Raw genomic sequence first — 21,059 nt, 5'->3', positions numbered from 1 at the left:
AGGTCTGGGTATGTTAAGCCACTGCTGGGTCCCAGCCCTGGAATGAGACCTGCCAGTATGGGTGCTGCAAGCTCTTTAATGCCCAACACATCCCTGCTCTCTGATAACCCCTCTGGAGTCCATCCTCAGGGCTCCTGTCACCACTGTGGTCAGCCTGGAAGGGGTCAGGTCAATGGGAAAGTGGCAGGCTAATAAATCTGCTCATGGAAGTGCCACCACAAAGGCTGGATAGCTGGGGCATGGAGCTGCTGCTGGGTGCTGACCATTGCTGTCTGTGCTCTGGGGAGCACACACAGATCTCTCTTCCACATTCAACCAGCCAGGGGGATCACAGCCCCTGTCCTGCCTGAGGCTCATCCTTGGCCTCCCAGCAGGCACAAAGACTGCAGTGTGTGTGTCCAGGGAGGAAGCTGGGAGCTGGGCTGGGAGAAGCCCATTGCAACTGCAGCTGTTTGCACAATGCAGAGCGTGTTCCAGTTGCACTCACATGCTGCAGGGGCCATGGCTTGAGAGCAAGGAGAGCCCTCAGTTTGCATTCTTAGAAATGGCCCCATGCAAAATGCTAGAAGAAAAAGCAGCAAAATTGAATGGTCAGAACAAAATCACTCAACTTGGACACCTGGCTGAGGAAGTTTTCCTTTGGGATGGAGACTGAGGAGAGGCTTAGACAGCCGGGTCTAATGCTAAAAAGTACAGCATGGACTGTTTGAGCCATCGTGCTTTGCTCCCAGCCTGCAGGGATTTAGGGTTTCAACTGAAAGGTAAACACAGATGGATAGTGGAGCTACATAAATGTCTAGACCAGAGGAAATTGCAGCCCCCTAAGTGCAGGTCCTGCCAGCAAGGGTGCTGTTCTCAGCCAGTTCCCATCTCCTACATCACGCAGGACAGAGGTGACTGCCACACTCCGCCAAGTGAATTCTCCTCAGGGGAGAGAGAGGATAAATGACATACAGCCAGGGTCAAGTATCGTGCCTGCTGGCTACCTGGCAGTCACAGGGCAACCCAGGGTGGCACAGCACATGTCCACAGACCTGGCAGCCTTGTGGCTTGGTGTCCAGCATGGGCCAAGCCCACTTTGAACCCAAGAAGGAATCAGGTACAGGGTAAATTGCAGGACACGCAGGCACTGTGGTGGTATGGGGGCATCTTGCCATATGTGACACAGGCAAAGCCCCAGGGTCAGTGGGATGTAAACAGGAATTACCAGCTGCAGCTCCTGCTAAACAGTCCTGGCCCCAACTGTTCCCCACACAGCAAACAGGATGCTGAGAGATCCTGCTGCTGCTGAGGAAGGGAGTCAGAGTAACCTCCTTGAAAAGGACCCCCTGTCCCCAAGTCTCAGCGCTGACAATGGAGGGGCAGAGCTACCTTTGAGCAGGGAAGCTCTTCTCTCCAGAGCCACATTTTGAAAGCACAGCTGGGCCTAGAAGTCTGATCAGACATGAATCACACAGGAAGCTGTGGAGATTGTTGTGTGCATGTGTTCTTTGGCCATTGCTGGCATCAGGCAAACCCTGCTCAGCTGGTGTGACAATGGGGTAACCCAAAAGCTACTGATCCTATCCACACTGACCTCACTAAGAGACACTAAAGCTTGTCCAGTCAGGGTGCCATCACCACCAGTGGCTGGAAGCAGACAGCCAGAGAGGCAGGGAACAGGTTGAACACAGGAATATTGCCCCAAATTCATTCCCAGCCTTCAGTGATGCAGGCTGTCTGAGGCTGGAAGAAGCAACTCAACACTAAATACCTCATCATGAAATTTAAAAAAAATAATTTTTCCTTGAAATCAGTCTCAAGTTCTGACTATCCTGCCCTAGAACTTTTCCAGGTCCAATTAGCTCAAGGCCTTCTGCTGCTCTTCCAATTTACAATGGGGTGTTAAAAAATAGTAATAAAATGCAAGCCAACTCAGCCAGGCCTGGATAAGGTTTCCACCACGTTCTTAAAGAGATGACTGTGACAACGTAGGAAAAACTAAGTCACAGGCTTAGAGAAGCAGAAAACACCAAGTAAGGTGGCTTTTCCCACTCAGTAGCTAGGGCAATGTGGGAAGGAAGGCAGTTTCAGCCAGACTATTTTATCTCTGAGGCCAGATGGCTTTAAATGCTTCCCCAGAGCTTGGAAAGAGCCAGGCACTTCTTTGAATTGCTTTTCATACCATCTCATTAGAAAGTAAAAGAGAAGAAATGAACAATCTACAACTTTGTGGCAACGGGAAACAGCTCTGTTAATCCCATTTCCTTCCCCAGGCTTACTCAGGGCAGGTCATCCAGCATCAGGGCCACATCACCTAATCTGCTTATCACTGTCCCACAGTCAGGAGCCTGGGCATCAGCCCAAAGGGCAGATGCATCCTCCTGGGCATTATTAATAAATTGGAAGGGCCCAGGTTTTTAAACCTGCCCTGGTGCATAATTGTGATACTCCCAGGATCCAGCTTCTACTGCAGCTGCAGATCCAAGGAGTGGCCACCTCCCAGACTCAAGCCTGCATGAGCAAGGGCAAGAGGGGCACAGCACTGCAGGAGGAACAGATAAGAGGAAAAGGAAGGTGCTGCAGAGAGAGGGATCCTAGGGCCGGCACTGCAAAGCCTAGGGTGGGTATTACCCTGTCAGTTTCTTAGCCTTTCTGGGTAAAATGTGGGCAAATCCAACAAAATGGACAATTCCTCCCTTTCCGTCAGGGTTGGCACACGCCCACCCACACATCTGGGATGGAGAGAAAAGTCCTGGCCAGCCATGCAGGGCTCAGGGCTTGCTATCACCTGCTCACAGCTTGGCTTGGATGGTCCTTGGGCAACCACTGCTGCACCTGACAGCACTGTCACCAAGCTGTGATTTGTCACCTCAGGAAAAGCCTCCTGAGCGGGGAGGAGGCAAAGGGCACTGAAGGGCACTCACCCATGGCACAGTGCCACCCGGTTTGCTAGCAGCCCTTTCCCTCTGTCCCCTCTCCTCCAGGAGCACTACACCTGGCAGCCAACCTCCACGTGGTGTCCAGATGGAAAGGTGTCCAGATACAGCTCATGAGAGAGTCACAACTATAAGGTTTCAGGTTTGCAGCACCTGTTCCTGTGTGGGGATCCCGTGGCAGAAGGCAGACTCGGGAAACACATCAGGCCGGCAGCATTTGATGTGTTGGTTGGACCCACACCTCCCAGGGCAGTAGTGAATGCCTTGGCACAGAGCCAGTGGCTGGAGTAGGGTAAAAGTTACAGGAGTTAATTGGACAGGAAAGGAATCAGCAACCCCTAGCTTAGTTTTCCAGATGAGGAGTGCCAAGTTTTAGCAAGTTACTGGCTACATACCACGAAGCCAGGTGTTCCTCTTCTGGAGCTATGCTCATCTGGCTGCTGTGTAGACGTGGCTGGAGACATGAGCCTTTGGCTGAGTCCAACCCACCCCTGCCTTCCAGCTGGACTAAGATCCAGTGTTCAACAACTTCAAAATCCCACCCCAAAATGATCTGGCACCCAGAGAGCTGAAGGGCTTCAGGACTTCGGGAAATAGCTGTGGGACGGAGGAGCAGGGAAGGGAGCCGGGGGCAGCTGGTCCAGCACAGACCCACCCAGCCCTGCAGACGGAAGGCCTTCCTTCCTCCAAGGCCAGGAACGGCGGTGCAAAGATGCCGTGGGGCACACACAGGCAGCCAGCCTTCCAGCCCGGCCGGCGCTGCTCATCCCAAATCGATCCACAGAGGATGCTGCCCTCTCCTGGGCTCAGGGTGACTGGCAGAAACTCAGGGAAATTTGGTGAGGCCCAAGACGAGTGCTTTTTGGGGCTCAAAATCCCACACTGGCGTTCTCAAATGCGGTGGTTTCCCGTAGCTGTCCCAGCGGACATCCCGGGGACTCGTCCTGCCCAGAGCCAGGCTGCTCCGTCTGCGGTGCCCTCTGAGGGCAGCGCGGGACGGAGGAGCAGGGCCAAGCCCAGCAGCTCTCCCTGAAGGACAAGGGGAGATGGGGAGGTCTCTTGGGCCAGTCACCAAATGTGAGATCTGCCAGCGTTTCATCTTAATTATTTTAATTAATTAGTTAACTAATTTGATAGCACAATAAGCTGGCATGCAGTTAATGAAGGGAGCTGTATTAGGGTCCTACTCCGCCCCAGCAGCCCGGGCACGGCCCCCATCCCGCCGCCTGCGAGGGGACAGCGGGGGCCGGAGCTCGGGCGCTCCCCGCGGGCTCCGGCAGCCCGGGAAGGCGCTGTCCCCGCCGCAGGTGCCGGCCAGCCCTGCCCGGGCCGGGCTCCGCCCGCCGGCACCGCCTCCTGCCCGCGCCTGGCCGGGCCCGGGCCGGGCTGGGGCGGCTCCGCGGGCCGCCCGCCTCAGGGCTGCGGCAGCGCCTCAGGGGCTCCGGGACGGCCTTGGGACCGCCGCCCTGCCCGCGCCGGTGCCCAGCTCCTGTCCAGCGAGCCCCGGAGCTCCCGCGGACCCCGGGCGAGCAGAAGCCCTTGGAGCCCGCTTCACCCACCGCCCCAGCATGCGGACGCCGACGGAGATGATCGTGGGGATGGTGCTGTGCCCCTGCGGGCTCCTGCTGACACTCACGGGCACGCTGGCACCCAGCTGGAGGCAGGTGAGCCTCATACCTGACCAGCCCATGGACGTGGTTTGGGAGCAGGGCATCTGGGACATTTGCCGGGAGCGGCAGAGCACCCACGACCGCCTGTGCGGGCAGGCTGACGGGCTGGGCTACTTTGAGCAGGTGCCCGTGCGGGTGGCCCAAGGGCTGATGCCCTCCTCGATGGTGGTCACCCTGGTGGGCTTGGTGGTGGCTGCCCTGGGGGTTCGCTGCTGGCAGCCGGAGCCCCGGCACCTGGTGGCCGGCGTGGCAGGGCTGGTGCTGCTCCTCTCGGGGCTGATGAGCCTCGTGCCCAGCTCCTGGTACACGCAGGAGCTGTGGGCACTGCCTGCACCGCCTGGCAGCACGCTGACCGTCGGCTACAGCTTGGTACTGAGCTATTTGGGAAGCTGTCTGGAGATCCTGGGGGGGCTGGCCCTCGCCCTCAGCTTCCATCACTGCTGCAAGGAGCGCAGAGCTCCCAAATTGCCCCCCACGCCTGTGACAGAGGCTGGGTCATGCACCAGCAGAGGTTTCGACAATCCCTGGGACGTGCTGGAGGATGAGCAAGATGGACAGCGCTGGGGGAGAAGCCCACCCTGTGACTCTGACTTGTAGCATCAAGAGCAGTGCTGGCCCCTGCCCCTACAAGCCATACCCTTCTCCTGAGGCCCCTCTGAACAGGCTGGAAACAAGACCAAGGACCTGTTTTGAATATTTGCAACTTCCACAAAAGGCTTCTGTGCTCCAGGATCTACAACTGTGCCAAAGCCATGCTGGACTGAGGACCAGAGGTGGCTCCAGTCCCTCTGTGCCGCTTTTACCTCACCTTCCTCTACCATGCACGGCAGCTTGGGCAGAGACAGCTTTGGTGTCCCCATGTAAGCAACACACAGGTCAGAAGTGTGTAACCTTCAGAACTGGCAGTAGGTGGGTGGGGGGAGCACCTTCTCACGTCTCTGCTCAGCTCAGGACTGTGCGAGCAGCAAAATAAATTCAAAGCAATGGTTTTGTGCTGTGGGATGGTTATGGCTTTCTGCCAGGCAGGTTGGGCTGAGAGCCAGTGGGCATGGCTCACCCAGCTTTCCTGTGTTTTGCCTGAAGCAGGGAGGAAAGGTCTATAAAAGGGCACAGCTGGCTTTTATAGCACTTTCCCAAAGGACTTTTCCCCCATCAACTTAACTCTTGAAGAGATTTTCTCTTTTCTGGAGCATAGCCACTTCAGGGTGGAGTGGGGAGGGTGGGGAGAGGAAGATCATGGAGGAAAAAAATAGCATTTATTTCCCCTTTCAAAATTAGCTTGGTGTGAGGTGGTAAAACTGGTCTCACTGGTTTGTAAGGGACACTCAGGAGGTCAGAACTCCACTAGAAAACCCTTCTCAGCCCCCTGCATAACAAGGTAAGAGCCAGCTTCCTTGAACAATTATTTGGCCAGATTCTTATACCAGGTGAGCCCAAAGCACCCTGGTCAGCAAGCTAAGCCTTGCTGCAGAGGGACAGTCTTAGAGAGTGTGTTGCTTGGAGACTTCCTGATAAACCTCCCAAACATTTTGTGTCTGGATTCTTACATTCCCTAGGTCTTAGACATCTAGAAAGAGCAAACCAAGCTCCCCTCCCCAGCCCTCACACAAACCACAATGGCACAAGAGATGCTGCACAAGGTTCCTTTATGAAATCACGGTGTTGATGTGAGATGGTCCTTTCCTCAGCAGAGCTGGCAGCTCCTGCAGAAATCACAGATGGGTGTATCAGGGGTGAATCTGGCCCAACCTCTCTAAGCCCATCCCACACCTTAGCACAGGGGGTCCAGCACAGGCAGAGTGGGACAGTTGTGTCAGACTCCAGGCACCCCTGGTCTCCTTCAGCAGGAGGGCACAGCTTGCCTCAGGAGTGGGCCCCAGGGCACTGCAGGGTGGCAGAGGGGTCCCTAGCAGGGCCTGCTCCAGATGCTACTCACCTCTTTCCCTTCATAAGCTTCATTGACAAATGTATCACTCTTGGGGGGAAGCTCTTCCTCCTCCTCATCCTCTTCCTCTGGATCACTTTCACGGTGGTACAGGGTCAGCACCCGAGTGGAAGCAGCGCTCGAGGTCCTGGAGAGGGAAAAATGTACACCGAGAATGGCATGGCCAACTCCTAGAGATGGGGCAGATCCCAAAGTCCTGCCACAGCCCCTGGTAAAAGCCTGCTGGGGTGACTGGAGCTTTCCATATAACCCAGGAGTGCATCAGGACTCCACACTGTCCCTGGGCAAGGACACCCTGTCCCTGTTCCCAGCTGTACCCGGCCCAGTCCAGCGGCAGAGCTCACCTCCTCCGCCTGTCCCGCCTCCGCATGTAGGCCAGGGCCCCCACAGCAGCAGCAGCGAGCAGCAGGAGCACGGCCACCCCCAGGACAATGGGTCCTGCCAGGGGCTGCACCTCGGCCTCCTCGCAGTAGTCGCCACGATAGCCCAGGGCGCAGTGGCACGTCACTCGGCCAGCCTCGATGGCGCAGTCCCCGCGCAGGTTGCACGTCTCGCTGCTGCAGGGCACAGCCCCCAGCACCTCCTCCGTGCTGGGGGGCACCACGAAGGGCTCTCCGTGCTCCTGGGGGCCAGGGGCTGCAGAGAGGCTGGGGCGGGGCTGCTGAGGCTGGGGTGCAGCTATGGATGAGACTGGTTCCTGTTCTACATGGGACATTCCTGATGGTGCCACTGCAGGGACCTGCGTCCCCACCTTCACTGGGGCGCCTGGAGGGATGGGCATGGATCAGCAGAGACTCAGGTAAGACCCTCTTCCCAAACTGGGGGAGACTGGGCAGGCTGTCCCGTGCCCAGGACCCCAGCACACCCCGGCTGTGCCAGGCACTCACAGTCAGACTCATCGGAGCCGTCGGCACAGTCGGGGCGCCCATCGCAGACCTGCTCTCTGGAAATGCAGCTCTGGAGGTCGGGGCAGGCCTGCAGCGGGGCGGGGCAAGGCGGTGCCAGTGCACACGCTGCCCCATGCACCAGGTGGTACCCGGGAGAGCAGCGGCACTGCCGCCCTGCAGGGTTGGGCAGGCACAGCTGGGCACAGCCCCCATTGCTCTTTGCACAGCCATTGGTGCCTGCCAAAACAGCACTGGTTAGCACGGCCACCGCAAGGCACAGATGAACCCTGCAGACGCCCTGGGCTGGGGCAGTCCCAGACCCACCTTCCTGTGAGAACTGGCTGTAAATCCGCATGGCTACCAGCTCCTGCTCCATTGGGAACCACCAGTTCTCAGCCTGCTCCAGCCGGCTGTGCCAGATCTTGCTGGAGCCTGGAGACACCTGGGGTCAGCTCTGCTCCACCTCCTCCCATAAGGGTGCCTGAGCTGGGAGGTGGGGTGTCCCCTAGCTTGCCCTTCACCCCACAGAGGGGCAAGCCTGCACCCCACAGGGACTGGCAGAACCCGTGACCTAGTGCAGTAGGAGGAGGTGGGCAAGGCACAGCAGGCAGACCTACCGTTGGTAGAGGTTGTGCTCCAGAGCAGAAAGCCTTCTCCTATGGCAAAGAGTGAGAGACCGTGCAGCCCTTCCCGCACCAGCTGGAAGCGGGATCCATCCAGCTCAACACTGCTGATGGTACCTCTCTCTGCAGGCACAGGTGGAGAGGCTTCAGGGGGATGACAGAGAGGGCTCAGGGCTGCCCCTCAGGGCTGTGCCAGGCTGTGCTTTGCAGACTGAGGGCCTGCACGACTGCTACGCCCCCGCGGTGCCCCGGCTCAGTCCTCACTCACCTTGCTCTGCCCAGTACAGCCTGGTGCCAGCACCCCCAAAGGTAAGGCCAGTGGGAGCCCGGGCTCTCCTCCAGACCACTCTGCGGCCAGTGCCGTCCATGGCCGCACACTCCACCACGGCGCCACGCCCATGGCTGCCAGCTGCTGTGACAAAGCACATGGTGGAAGCACGGGGACACAGTGCCAGCCAGGCAGCACCCTGCAGCCCCTCTCTGAGTAGTGCCAGGGCCCACCGCCCCCTGGGAGCTGCCACATGGATGACGGGTGGCTGCCCCCCAATCCAGTAAAGGTTCCCACTCAGCCAGTCCAAGGCCAGGGATGTCACCGTGCCCTCCACAGCTACCGCCTTCTTCCAGGACAGCCGTCCCCATTCCTTCAGGCGCAACAGTCCGATGGAATTGCCTCCCACTTCTGCAAAGTACAAACTCTTGTCTTTCACTGCATAGTCAACAGCTGTCAGGCGGCTCACCTTGGCCAAAGGCAGGGCCCGGTGTGGGGGAAGCCCTTGGGATCCGGCTGATGTGGGCAGGTCCTTCAGGTAGACCTGGAGGAAGGAGGCAGCACTAGGATGTGGACCCCTCTTCCCTGACAGTGTTGAGAACAGCAGCCCCCAGGGCTGGCTCCAGAGGACGGTACCTGTGCCACAGCTGCCGGTGAGACCAAGAGGGCAAAGGCCGAATCACGGATGGGCAGACAGGTGGTCTCATTGGCGGCCAGCGTCAGCCCGGCGGGGCAGCGGCACTGCCCGGTGTGCCTGGCGCTCAGCAGGCACAGGTGGGAGCAGCCGCGCGTCTCACACGGGTTGGGGGCCGCGGGGCGCAGGGCTGGGTGCATCACCTGTGGGACAGCAGGCTCAGCCTCAGCTCTGTCAGCACCCCGGCAGAGCTGAGCACGACTGACAGCACACTGTGCTCCCAAGGCCCACACTCAGCCCAGCTCGGGGCACGATGGTGAGGCAGAGATGGTCCCAGAGGACCAGAGACACTTGGCCACAGAGACTGCTGCTCAAGGACCACTGGGATGGGGGCACGGCTGCCAGTGCCTCCTCACTCAGAGGACAACAGCGCTGTGCAGGGTGGGAGATCAGCAGAGCTGGCACAGCAGGGTTTGGGGTTCCCCAGGAAGGTACCTGGAGGCCATGGGGCTGCCCGTGCCTTTTGAGCAGCACGGTCCTGTTCTTGCCGCTGGCCTTGTCCACCTGCTGCACCGACCATGTCTTCCTCTCCGACCAGTAGAGCTGTCCCTCGCACACAGCCGCTGCAAAGGGGCTCCGGACCCAGCGCAGCTTCAGGACCTGTCACGGAGGCTGTCAGTGCCCACCCTGGTCCCCATCAGAGCCCCATCACCAGTACCCCACCACACCTTCACACTGCTGCCATCCAGACGTGCAGAACCAACACTGCCCAGCTTCTCATCCAGCCAGAAGATCCTCTGGGTGGGGAGGTCGAGGGCCAGTGCTGTGGCCCAGCCCAGTCCCTGGGCCAGCAGCACGTGCCGCCAACTCCCATCCATGCTGGCCTCCATCAGCCGTGAGTGGCTCCCCACCTCTGACCAGTACATCAGCCTAGTGGGAAGACAGGTATGAACCTATGGACCTGACACAGCATCAACCCAGCACCACGGCAGCCCAGAAAAGCAGCCTGGAGCTTCCCATCCCATTATGGGTGCATTGAGAGCTACATGCAGGGCAGGGCCAGGTGTCCAGGTTCTTTCTTCTCCTTTCACACAGTCCCCACAGCACCAAGGTGAGGCCATCCCACCTTTTCCCCGGCCTCTCATCTGCCTTCACAAAGGAAAATAGGGCAGGGCAGGGATGGCAAGGAGGTCCCCATGTCCTCTTGTCCCAAACTTACCCTGCCAGAGGCTGGAGCACCAGAGAGTGGGGCTGGTCCAGGTCTCCATCCATCACCACGGTGTACTCTGGTATCCCTTGCCAGGCAGCCCCCAGGCGAGTGGCCAGCACCTGCCCTGCTACCCCATCTGTCCAGTACAGGTTCCTCCCAAGCCAGTCCACTGCTATACAGTCTGATCTCACACCTGAAATGCATCCAAGAGGCAGCACCTGTGTGGGGTGACAGCTGCATGGCCCTTGGCATAATGCTCCCAGCCCAGGTCCCTCCATCCCAGGAGCTCTGGCTCCTTCCAGCCTTACTCCCACTAGTGCTTCTCCACATAAGGATCACAGCTTGGCACCCCACTGCAACCTGGAGACTGCACAGTGGGGGAGGCCAGCCCTGCTAACCCACGTTGTCACAGCCCACCTTTCACCAGTGTGCCTTTCTTTCTCGAGTTGAGGTCCTGCCAGCGGATGCTCTCTGTGGCCAGGTCCATCCAGAAGACTTTCCTCTCCACCAAGTCGTAGTCAAGTGAGAAGACAACACGATCCTTGTCAGTGGCCAGCACCACCTCCTCATGGCCACTCCGCAGGCCATAGGACAACACCTCAGACTGCACAGCCACCAGCAGCTTGGGCTCTGGTCCTGGGATAACACAGAGCCACAAGGACCCTGCTCAGTACTAATGGTCCCATGGTCCCAGCACATGCAGGCAGGGGACACAGCTCTCACAGGCATTGCTTCTGGAACTCAGCCCATTCACAGGACTACGAGGTTTCCCATGGGCAGCAGACACAGGGGGACAAGTATCCACCAGCCCCTAGTGTATCTTAGAGGGCCAGGGCCAGCCTCAGCACTGCTTGGCCACCCCAGGACTTACCAGTGAGTTTGCAGGTGTGGCCATCAGGCTCCAGCAGGTAGCCAGGGAGACAGCTACAGCTGTAGGACCCTGGGGCATTGAGGCACGTCTGGCTGCAGGCTCCCTTGCTCCACTCCGTGCACTCATCTATGTCCATGCAGGACAGACCATCCGCAGCAAGCCGATAGCCTGGGCCACACCAGCACCGCTGGGGGGAAAGGAACCATCAGCTGCCCACCCTGGGGACATGAGGCTCCCTTCTGCAGCTGGAGCACGGCATCATGGCATGACAAGCCCCTGCCCCAGGGCTGCTGGCACTCACAGGGCCCTGGGGTGAGGGGTAGCAGAGATGAGTGCAGGACCGCTGGCAGGGCACAGAGCAGTTCCCCCCCTCGTCTGAGCCATCCGCGCAGTCCTGCCGGCCGTTGCACACCAGGGATGCATTCAGGCAGGACCCCAGCCCACAGGGGTACTCATTACTCTGGCAGGGAGCAGGGTGGCCTGCAGGGACATGTGGGGAAGGCTGCCCTGAGCCTCATCCACCAGCTCCTTTTGCTCATCTGGGGCAGATTTAGCTGCTCCCAGAGGCTGCCCAGAGCTCACTGCAGCCACATCCAGAGGTGTGCCAGTAGCCTGGCTTCAGGCTATATTAATTCAAAGACCACTGGCCCCTGCAGGGAGAACAGCTACTCAGGACCTGGAGCCACCACAGCTGCTGGGAATAGGCAGCCAGCATATGGGGCCCTTCATCTCAGTACAGATACATACCCATCTCCCTCCATGCTGGGCACCCACCAGCCACCCCTGGGTGAGACAGGGAATAAAATAAGGGTGTTGCTCACATCCAGCCTCGTCACTGCCATCAGTGCAGTCAGTCTCTCCATCACAGCGCCAGACATCGGGGATGCACTCATGGCCATGGGAGCAGCCCCACTGCTGGTCTTCACACAGCTCTTCCTCCCAAGGGCAGCCCTGCATGGCAGAGGGTGAAAAAGGCTACCCGCCCTCTTAGGCATGAGTGGGGACAGGCTGTGTCCCCACTGCTCCACTCACCTGCTCGTCTGAGCCATCCCTACAGTCAGCAGCACCATCACAGCGCCAGGCCTCTGGCACACACTCCCTACTGTGGGAACACGTCACCTCACCCTCACGGCAGAGCAGTGGCCGGGGCACAGCACAGCCCTCCTCATCCGAGCCGTCCTGGCAGTCGTGGTCACCGTCACAGTGCAGGGCCAGGGCCACGCACTGCCCACTCCGACAGGAAAACTCAGCCGGACCACACTCCTTCAGCACTGCGGGCAAAGGCCAGGGCTGAGCAGGGGCACTGTCCCCATCCTCTCAGCAGGTTGCCCTGGGCGTGCCTGCTCCTGGACCCACAAGAAACCTAGTGCCTCTACCCGTGGGGCAGACAACCCCAAGAGTCCATCCCATTCAGCCCCAGGGGCTTACCACAGCCCTGCTCATCCGTGTGGTCCAGGCAGTCGGCATGTCCATCACAGAGCCAGCTCCTGGGGATGCAGCGGGTGGCGGCGTCGCAGCGCAGGGCGCACTCCTGCGTGGGGGTCCAGCAGCCCGTCTCATCCGAGCCGTCGGGACACTGCGGCACCCCGTCACAGCGCTCTCCCGCCCCGACGCACACGCCTCCGCTCGCACAGTGGAAGGCCCCTGGGGAGACAAGGGGCTTTGTACTGCCTGCAGAAGGCAGTCAGGGTGTCCAGACCTTCTGCTAGCCCTCCAGTGACATAGAAAGGCCCCACAAGGGACAAGGCTTTGTCTGTGGCAGTCTCAACTCAGCCAAATCTAGGCCACTATGAGCAGTGAGATCAACTCTATCCTTTTCCAACAGCACTTCAAGCCCAGTGCCAAGCTCAGAAGGAACCAGTATGTCACACCACAAGCACCAGAGTCCAGGACACAGACTTTACCAGGACCCTGTCCCAAAAACCCCACCAGAAAGCAGCCAGAAGCCCTGGCACAGGGTGACCCAGCTGCACAGGGGACAGAAGAATGGCTCCTACCTGGGGTGTTGCAGAACTGGGCACACCCATCCTCATCAGAGCCATCTGCACAGTCCTTCTCCCCATCACACAGGTACTCCTGGGCCACACACCCAGTGCCATCACGGCAGGGCACTTGTGTGCGAGAACAGGACACATGGAGAACTGGGGTCAGGCGGTGTGCAGTGCTGGACTGGACGGCTGGGGTAGGTGTCACTACCCGTGCAGAACTGTTTGAGCGTGGGGTGCTTGTGGTTGGCTGTGGGGCAGTGATCTTAGTTGTAAAAGACCAAGTGGTGCTGGTTGCTGGCTGCACAGTGGTAGTCTTGGTCAGTGTGGTCTGGGCAGTGGTTGGTGCAGAGGTGGTCTTCTTTGACGTGGACTGTCTGGTGGTGGTTTGTGATGTAGTAGCCTTGCTGGTTGGTGCTGGAGTAGTGCTGAGTGCAGTGGTGGCCTGGCTTGGTGGTGGTGTCGTGGTGGAGGTGGCAGGCCGAGCAGCAGTGGTGCTTGTGGTTGTCCTCATAGTGGTGGTCACAGGTGGAAGCAGTGGCACAGCAGATTCTTTGCTTGGTGGCACTGGCAGAGGATTTGGAATTTGTTGGGATCATACCCTCCCCACACTCCAGACACCTCCCAGAGGACCCCACATGACCAGCAGTAGCCAGGCACCCTGCCACAGCTCAGAGTAGCACGGGCCACCCAGCCCCATCAGGTACAGCAGCAGCACCAGGCACAAAGCCATGGCCACTCTTACCAGCCTGCAGCTCCGAGCCCACGAAGGCCACCACTCCCTGCACACCTGCAGCTGGCAGGGACAGCACGAGGGCCAGCGTTCTCCGGTCCCACAGCAGCAGAGCTGTCCCATTTGCTGACACCAGGTATGGCTCAAAGGCGGCCACAAGGCCATGGGACCAGCTGGGTGCCAGGGTGACTGCTTGTCGCTTGGTCAGACTCAGCGCCTGCAGGCCTGTGAGGCAGAGGCATGGTAGGACCTGGAGCCCTCATAGCTCACCCTGCACCCCACAACCCACAGCTATGGCAGGGACCTCATGGCTGAGGCCAGGGTCCTGAGGCTGCCCCATGAGCACCCCACTGCCCAGGCAGGGAACTGGTGCATGTGGGGCATGGCTGATCACCCCTGCCTACATCCAGCTCCTCCACTCCCTGCTTCAGATACCACCGGGGCTCACCCAGGGCTGAGCTCCAGAGCACACTGAAGGCCCTGCTGTCCATGGCTGCAGGCAGGTCTCCAGGCCACGTCTCGTTCCAGGCATCCCATGGAGCACCTCCCACCAGGCTCAGTGCCTGCAGGGGTTGCCCACGGGCCAGCCAGTACAGGGTGCCACGCTGCCAGTCCAAGAAGAGGTGCTGGATGCTGCTGCGAGCACGGTGCAGGATGCGCGGGGACTTGTCAGATGTCCGGATCACCCCGATGTCCCTCCGGTTACATGCCAGCCAGTACAGGTCCCCCGAGCGGATGTCCACACGGGCAGAGCAGACTTGGCAAGAGCAGGCAAGTGGTTACAAGGCTGTCCCATGACCCTGCACCTCTGCCTGGATGCCCCCAAGACCCTAAACCCAGGGCACAGCTGCCCACTGCCTCAACATGGCCTCACTGTGGGTACCACCAGACCACTGTGCTCTGCATGCAGGAGATCCTCAGGTGTAAGGGAGTATTAGGAAGGGGAATATGCCCTTTATCACCCCATAGGGTCTCACCTGGCAGCCCAGTCACAATGGCCTCTTTCCTTCCAGGGTGGCCCACAACACGCAGCAGAGTCCCATGGTCATCTGTCCCATAGAGCACTGACCTCTGCCAGTCCACATCTTGCAGGTGGAAGGGCTCCTGCCACTCCTGCACCTGTTTGGTGTGTGCTCCAGGGCCCACATGCACCAGGGAGATGGACTTTGCTGATGCATACACGATGGACAGCTCTGCAGAGCATAAGGGCAGTGTGTGAGCACAGCCCCAGGGACACTGGACAGAGTCACCAGCATGAACCAAGAACAGAAATGTCACAGCACTGGCGTGTGCTGGGAACCTCATCCCACCAAAGCCATGGCCTGTTATAGCCCTCCTCCAACTCCCACAAGGATATATACCACCCCAGAGAGCCAGACCCTGCTCACCTGCACACTTCCCTGAAGGCAGGAGGAAGAGGCCCTCTGGACATGCACACTTGTAGCCCCGAGGATGCACAGGGGACAGGAGGCAAAGGTGACTGCACAGGCCCAGAGCACACGCAGCAGTGTCCCCTGGGAGCAGGAGGATGTTAAAAGCTCAGTCAGTCATGACCCCAGTATCTCTCCCAATCCCCAAAAACCACAGACTGTCCTGGGACTGGATAAGGCCTGGAGGCAGGGTAGAGATGTCACATAAAGGGGCTCAGGTCTACCCAAAGCCATGGGCCTTTCCTACAGTTTTATAGGTGCCCTCTGTGCCAACCCCACAACCCCTCATCACAGCACCAGGCAAACCATTGGGCAGGACCTGGTGAGCTCCAGGACACAGTGAGCCTTCCCTAGCACCCAGGGATGTAGCGGGGGTAGCTGCCATGCTGCCAGGCCTGCAGCAGTGCAGCACCTGCAGGTACTCACTGGGAGGCTGCTGCAGTGCATGCAGCACAGTGAAAGCTGAGATAGAGGCACGGAGCAGCACTGCATGCTCCTGGGGAGAGGCCCAGGTGGCTGACACCAGCTCTGTGCCATCGGTCCAGAAGAACCGGCTCTCAAACACGGCCAGGCCCAGCGGCTCCGTGTGGCTCCGCAAAACGGCGTGGAAGGAGTGGCGCCCGCTGCCATCCACCCGCAGTGTCTCGATGGACTGGGGACAAGGCAAGGCACGGCCATATGGCATCCCCACACCTTGGCCCTTCTCTTCCCAGCCCAGGGATGTATGCCAGACCTAGGCACCGCTCCCTGCTCCCTCCCATGCTTTGGCCATGGACACAGGGGAGCAAGGGCCACCCTCCCAACTCCCACCTATCATCTCCCTGGGTGTGAAAGAGCTCTGCTGCCCCTCATCCTACCTCCTTGTACTCGCTGATCCAGTACAGCCTGCCAGCCACATGGTCCAGACTCAGCCCCACAGGCTCCTCCATGGACACAACTGTGAGCTCCCGCCGGTTTGAGCCATCCATGCCAGCTGCAGCAATGACTGTCCGGCCCCTCTGTCCACGGTTGACCCAGTACAGGGACCTGGGGGCAGGCACTCAGCACCCAATTCACAGGACAATACCAGTGCTGCCATAGCCCCACAGCAGGCATCACATGGTCAGCACCAGCACTGCAATCCCAGAAGCCTGGGCCAACCCTGGCTCATTCACTGCTCACCTTGCAGCTGGATGTACTGTCAGCTGCTCTGGTGCAATGTCCTTCCCCAGCACTGTCACATAACCACGGCCATCACCCAGCCCTGCACGGATGGCTGGAGGATGGCTGCTGGCCCAGTACAGTTGCCCTGTGAACCAGTCCACAGAGATGCTGTTCACCTCTCCGGCATCTGTCAAGACAGAGCAGTTTTAAGGCACACCTGCTCCAGGCTGTGTGGCAAACTCAGGCTGCCCCTTCCTCTATACAGGAAAAGCAGTACTGGGGTGGCAGGGCAGCTCTCAGCACCCATCTCAGCCCTGCTACAGCACCCAGCATGCATGCTTGATCCTCCTCACCTGCATAGAGAGGCTGTGTGCCTTTCCCTGGGTGGTGAACACGGAGCTCTCCATCCTCTGTCAGCCAGTAGTAGGTTTCTCGGAGCAGGTCATACACCAGGGCGCGGGGTTCCGTCTCAGTGGAGAGCAGGGGCCGGTAGGCTTGGGTGCGTACATCCAGAAGGGCCAGGTCCTGCCCCACGGCCACCAGGATCTGTGTTGAATTGTCTGCCAGGGTGAGAGGAAAGTTCCTCATTGACCAGGGACATGGCTAGTGGGGAGCACTGCCCAGCCCTCGTCCAGCCTGGGCTCCCCTCCTCTCCCTACCTGTCACTTCGCAGGCGGTGCCATGCCGCAGGGTGTAGCCCTGGAGACAGGCGCAGCTGAAAGTGCCCGGGCTGTTGGTGCACAGCTGGCTGCAGGGGCTGTACTCCAGGGAGCACTCATCCACATCTGCACGGATAAGTGAGGTCAGCAGCCTGCCACAGAGCTGCCCCAGACAGCATTGCCATTGCTCCCCTGGGACTAGAGGCAAGCTGCCTAGATACCAAGTATGGGCCTCAGCCCCAAAATGCACCAGCTGCTGCTGGGACATTATCTACACACAATCTTTACGGGACCAGGTGTGACACACAGACAGGAGCAGGGCAGAGGCAGGTGCTTCCCCAGAAGCACGGGCTCTGTGGAGACACTGCTGTCAGTGGCCAAGGCCACATGTCACAGAAGCACATGCACCCTGACCTCCCCTTACCAGCACAGCTTTGCCCATCTGCCTGCAGCGCCCAGCCAGCCCCGCAGGAGCACTGCACTCCCCAGTGCGTGTCAGTGCACGTCTCTGCACAGCCCCCGTTGCGTACAAAGCAGCTCCGACCTGTGGGGATACAGCCAAGGTGACATGAGGCAGGACAGCTCTGTGGCTCCCCTCCCCCTGTCCCCACCCAGGTGGGCAGCAGCCAGCAGTGTGTGTAACTTACCACATGTGCTGGGCTCATCCGTGCCATCCAGGCAGTCATCCTTGTCATCGCACATCAGGGACTCCAGGATACACTTGCCCTCATCACACCGCACCATGCCAGGCGTACAGGGGGCTACAGCACACACAGCTCATGTCAGCAGGGTGGACCAATACCCTGGGCACAGCGAAACCGTGGGTGCCAGCCTCATGGGGAGAACCCGCAAAGCACCAGTAGCTTCCTGGGAAGCTTGCCACCATCCCAAGGGAAGCTGGGGCCCAGGAGAACAAAGCACTCCCTAATTCACACATGGCCCAGACAGGTCCCACCCTATGGAGGAGCACCCAGTGTTCTTGCTTACCGCAGACATCTTCATCCGAGGAATCACCACAGTCGTCGATCCCATTGCACTTCCACTCAGCCATGATGCACACCCTGTTCCTGCACTGCCACTGCCCAGGCAGACAGGGCTGCTGGGGACACCCCTCCTCGTCCCAGCCATCCTCACAGTCTTGGTGGCGATCGCACAGCTCCCAGTGCGGGATGCAGTGGTGGGTGCCGGGACACTGCAGCTTCTTTGTCCCGCACACTGAGGAAACAGGCGGCACTTACCAGCCTGCCCTGCATGCCCAGCCACCCCCACTCGGCCCCCCAGCAGAGATACTGTACATACCACAGTCCTGCTCATCAGAGCCATCCAGGCAGTCAGCAGCACCATCGCAGCGCCAGCTGCTAGAAATACACCGGCCGTCGTCACACTGCCAGACATGGGGGTCCCCGCCACAGGCAACATCTGCAGGGACAACACACGGTCACCGGGACCTACTGCTATGGCAGAACAACAAGGGTCCACTTCATCCTGGCACGGGACAGCTGCTGGCAGTGCCCAAGGAGCATAGAGTTCCAGGATGTGTACTCCTGCCACAGATATTCCCAAAGATCTCTGGAGCACATACGTCCCTGCAGGATGCTACACAGGCAGAGCCAGCAAACACTGAGGTGCCTCCTGGCTGTCCTTCCCCACCCCTCCCCAGGGCACCAGGGCTCCTCGATGCCTGTGCGGCACAGCTCCTCGGGCCACCAACGGGATGGGTGCCACTCACCGCACTGCTCGTCCGTGCCGTCAGGACACTGCTGCTCGCCATCGCAGAGCCAGGGAACGGGGATGCAGCCGGAAACGCAGGCGGCCTGGCGGGAGGCTGCACACGCGGGGCTGGCGGCCGCTGCGGGCAAGAGGGAGCCGGGCCCGCGATCAGGCGGGGCGGCCGCAGCGGGCATCCACCTGCACAGCCCCGCTGCAGCTCCCCGCCCGGGGGTCCCGGCACAGCCACTACGGCGAGGGACCAGTCCCATCCAGGGGCACCTCTGGGGCTGGAAGGAGAGCTGCACCTCTCGTCCCCGCTCAGGGAAGGCAGGAACCCCGCCAAGCTTTCTAGGCAGCGGTACAGGGCCCCTCGGGACGCAGGGGTCCCCATGCTCTCAGGGTGACAAGTATGCACAGGCGTCAAGGACACGCCAGCGGGAGATAAATAGAACGGGGACATCCTCAGTGGCAGGGGACCCCCCACTGCCCATCGCGGGGGGACGAGCAAGCTCCCCTGATGCGGCGGGCGCCCACCGCGGCCCCTGGGGATGAGGCAGGGACATCCCCCCGCCGGCCCGCCCCCCTCGGTGCTGGCTCACGGGCGCGGCGTGTCCCGGCGCCAGCGGCGCTCCCGGGCAGCGGCAGCAGCGGCGGCAGGAGGATGCTGAGGAGGACGAGCGCCCGGCGGAGCGGCGGCGGGGGCCGGCCCATGGCGGCGGCGGCGGGGAGGGGCGGCTCCGGGGGGCCCGGCCGGCGGAGGGAGCGCGGAGCCGCGGCCGCCGCTTTTATGTCCGGGCGCGGGCGGCCATTGGGCACCGCGGGCACCGCCCGCCGCGACCCCCGCCCGCCCCGCCGCCGCGGGGGCCGCGCCGCGCTGCCCGGGAGCCCCGGCCGGGACACGGGCGGGACAGCGGCGGTGCCGGGCCGGGCGCTCCTGGGACCCGCCGCCCGCCAAGAGCTGAGGGGCACGGGGGACCCCTGGCCCCCGCCCCGCCTCGTCCCGCCGGGCGGGGGGTGTTGTGAGAGCCGGCCGTGAGAACCGGGCCCGCAGCACCTGCGCCGGCCGTGGGAAGGCAGCGACAGCCTTGAACGCACCCCCCGAGAACAGGGGGCTGCGCTCACCCCCAGCCGGCCGGCCTCGACCTTGAGCGCTGTGAAAGAGCCGATGGAGAACAACAAGGAGAGCGAGAGCAGCGGCCGGGGGAGGAAAACAGCCCGCAGAGAGGATAAGGCACCTGCCACTGCCTGGGAAAGAGTCCCATCCGCCAGGCAAAGCGGGGGAATCGCCCACGCCGCGGAGATGGCCCCGGGGCACGGCTGTTTGCGGACTTCTCGCCACACACCGGGGGAACTGCCGGTGTGCCGCCCTGTTGGCTTGTCTCCCGGCCAGCTGCGTGTGGTGGCATGAGTGTCTGTCCACCCCCAAGACTGGTCTGTACTCCAAGCACATCCATGGCCTGGGGTGCTGTGCACTCATCCTCTCCAGCCTCCCCATCAAACCTCCCTGCGTGAGAGCTGAGCCTAGAAAGCTGCTGCAGTGGGTGCACACTTACTGACACCACTGTCTTTCTGTGAGACGTCTTCTGGCTTGCTCAGAAAAGGAAAGCTCCAGGATGATCTCCTGGAGCTGGGGAAGAGATGGCACCAGCCACAGGGCTGGCCCAGGAAGGGCTCTGACATAGCCAAGTCAGCTGGAAGCTCGGGGCAGAGACATCCTCAGGCAGATGGACAGACCCGGGGGTTGCACAGCTCTGGGACAGAAGGCCCAGCGCACTGGCACAAGGGAGATAACCCAGGCCAATGGCAGGACATTTGTCCCGAGCTGTGGTGCCCTCACCCAGCTGTCTCTCTGGGCAGCATCCCAGCTCTGGGCAACTGACTTCCTCAGGCACTCCCCAGGAAACACAAGTGTGCAGATCCCAGGGATGATGAGCACCCTTGTGGCCAGAACACCAGGCAAAGTGGTTCCTAATGGTCAGGGGAGAGAGTGGAAAGGACAGAGCAGTATCCAGGCAACCCCAAGACTACCCAGAAAGCTCCCGTGCCCTCCTCACACCTGTAGGCCAATGCTGAGAGTTGTGTTAGGACCCTGGGGATCTGCCCTGTACCCACACCACCAGAGCAGCAACTCCTCACACTGGCTGGCTGGGAAGGGCAAGTGGCAGCAGAGGGACTATGAAAAAAGGTCCAGAAGTTAGTGGGTACAGTAGAAATTCCCAGTGCACCTGAGCATTAGCTTGGGGAGCTGGGGCAGCAGTGAGAGAAAGGACATGTGGTGTGCCCAGCCTCTTGAAATGCAGGAGATTTTTTTAGAAGCATGATTTAAAGTCAAAGTATTTCAAACACGTGTATAGACAAAAGAACATACAGGTT

The 21,059-nt window shown here is 60.3% G+C and overlaps 2 protein-coding genes across 2 annotated transcripts; one reads left to right on the top strand and one right to left on the bottom strand.

Annotated features, from left to right (window-relative positions):
• Positions 1 to 4,306: 4,306 nt before the first annotated feature.
• Positions 4,307 to 5,574, top strand: CLDN23 (claudin 23). The gene has a single exon (XM_064417350.1). The coding sequence runs from the start codon at positions 4,487 to 4,489 to the stop codon at positions 5,183 to 5,185; it is 699 nt and encodes a 232-aa protein (XP_064273420.1). The 5' UTR covers positions 4,307 to 4,486; the 3' UTR covers positions 5,186 to 5,574.
• Positions 5,575 to 5,824: 250 nt separating this feature from the next.
• On the bottom strand, positions 5,825 to 19,484 carry LOC135299029 (low-density lipoprotein receptor-related protein 2-like). Its single transcript, XM_064417349.1, has 33 exons — positions 19,286 to 19,484; positions 18,706 to 18,825; positions 18,276 to 18,395; positions 17,964 to 18,191; positions 17,624 to 17,737; positions 17,401 to 17,520; positions 16,977 to 17,102; positions 16,671 to 16,877; positions 16,336 to 16,504; positions 16,032 to 16,200; positions 15,601 to 15,826; positions 15,133 to 15,258; positions 14,722 to 14,937; positions 14,193 to 14,501; positions 13,757 to 13,969; positions 13,024 to 13,578; positions 12,455 to 12,670; positions 12,059 to 12,297; positions 11,848 to 11,977; positions 11,328 to 11,506; positions 11,027 to 11,213; positions 10,573 to 10,791; positions 10,165 to 10,348; positions 9,674 to 9,875; positions 9,441 to 9,605; positions 8,948 to 9,148; positions 8,312 to 8,855; positions 8,038 to 8,166; positions 7,745 to 7,852; positions 7,421 to 7,657; positions 6,878 to 7,298; positions 6,525 to 6,660; positions 5,825 to 6,291 (listed from the first exon to the last, which is right to left on the bottom strand). Exons 1-33 carry the CDS (start codon positions 19,395 to 19,397, stop codon positions 6,235 to 6,237), a joined length of 6,684 nt encoding a protein of 2,227 aa, XP_064273419.1. The 5' UTR covers positions 19,398 to 19,484; the 3' UTR covers positions 5,825 to 6,234.
• Positions 19,485 to 21,059: the final 1,575 nt, after the last annotated feature.

The sequence above is a fragment of the Passer domesticus genome, chromosome 4 (genome assembly GCF_036417665.1).
Source record: "Passer domesticus isolate bPasDom1 chromosome 4, bPasDom1.hap1, whole genome shotgun sequence".
Lineage (NCBI taxonomy): Eukaryota > Metazoa > Chordata > Aves > Passeriformes > Passeridae > Passer > Passer domesticus.
Note: the sequence above shows the minus strand (reverse complement) of the source record. Positions and strands in the feature narration are given on the sequence as shown.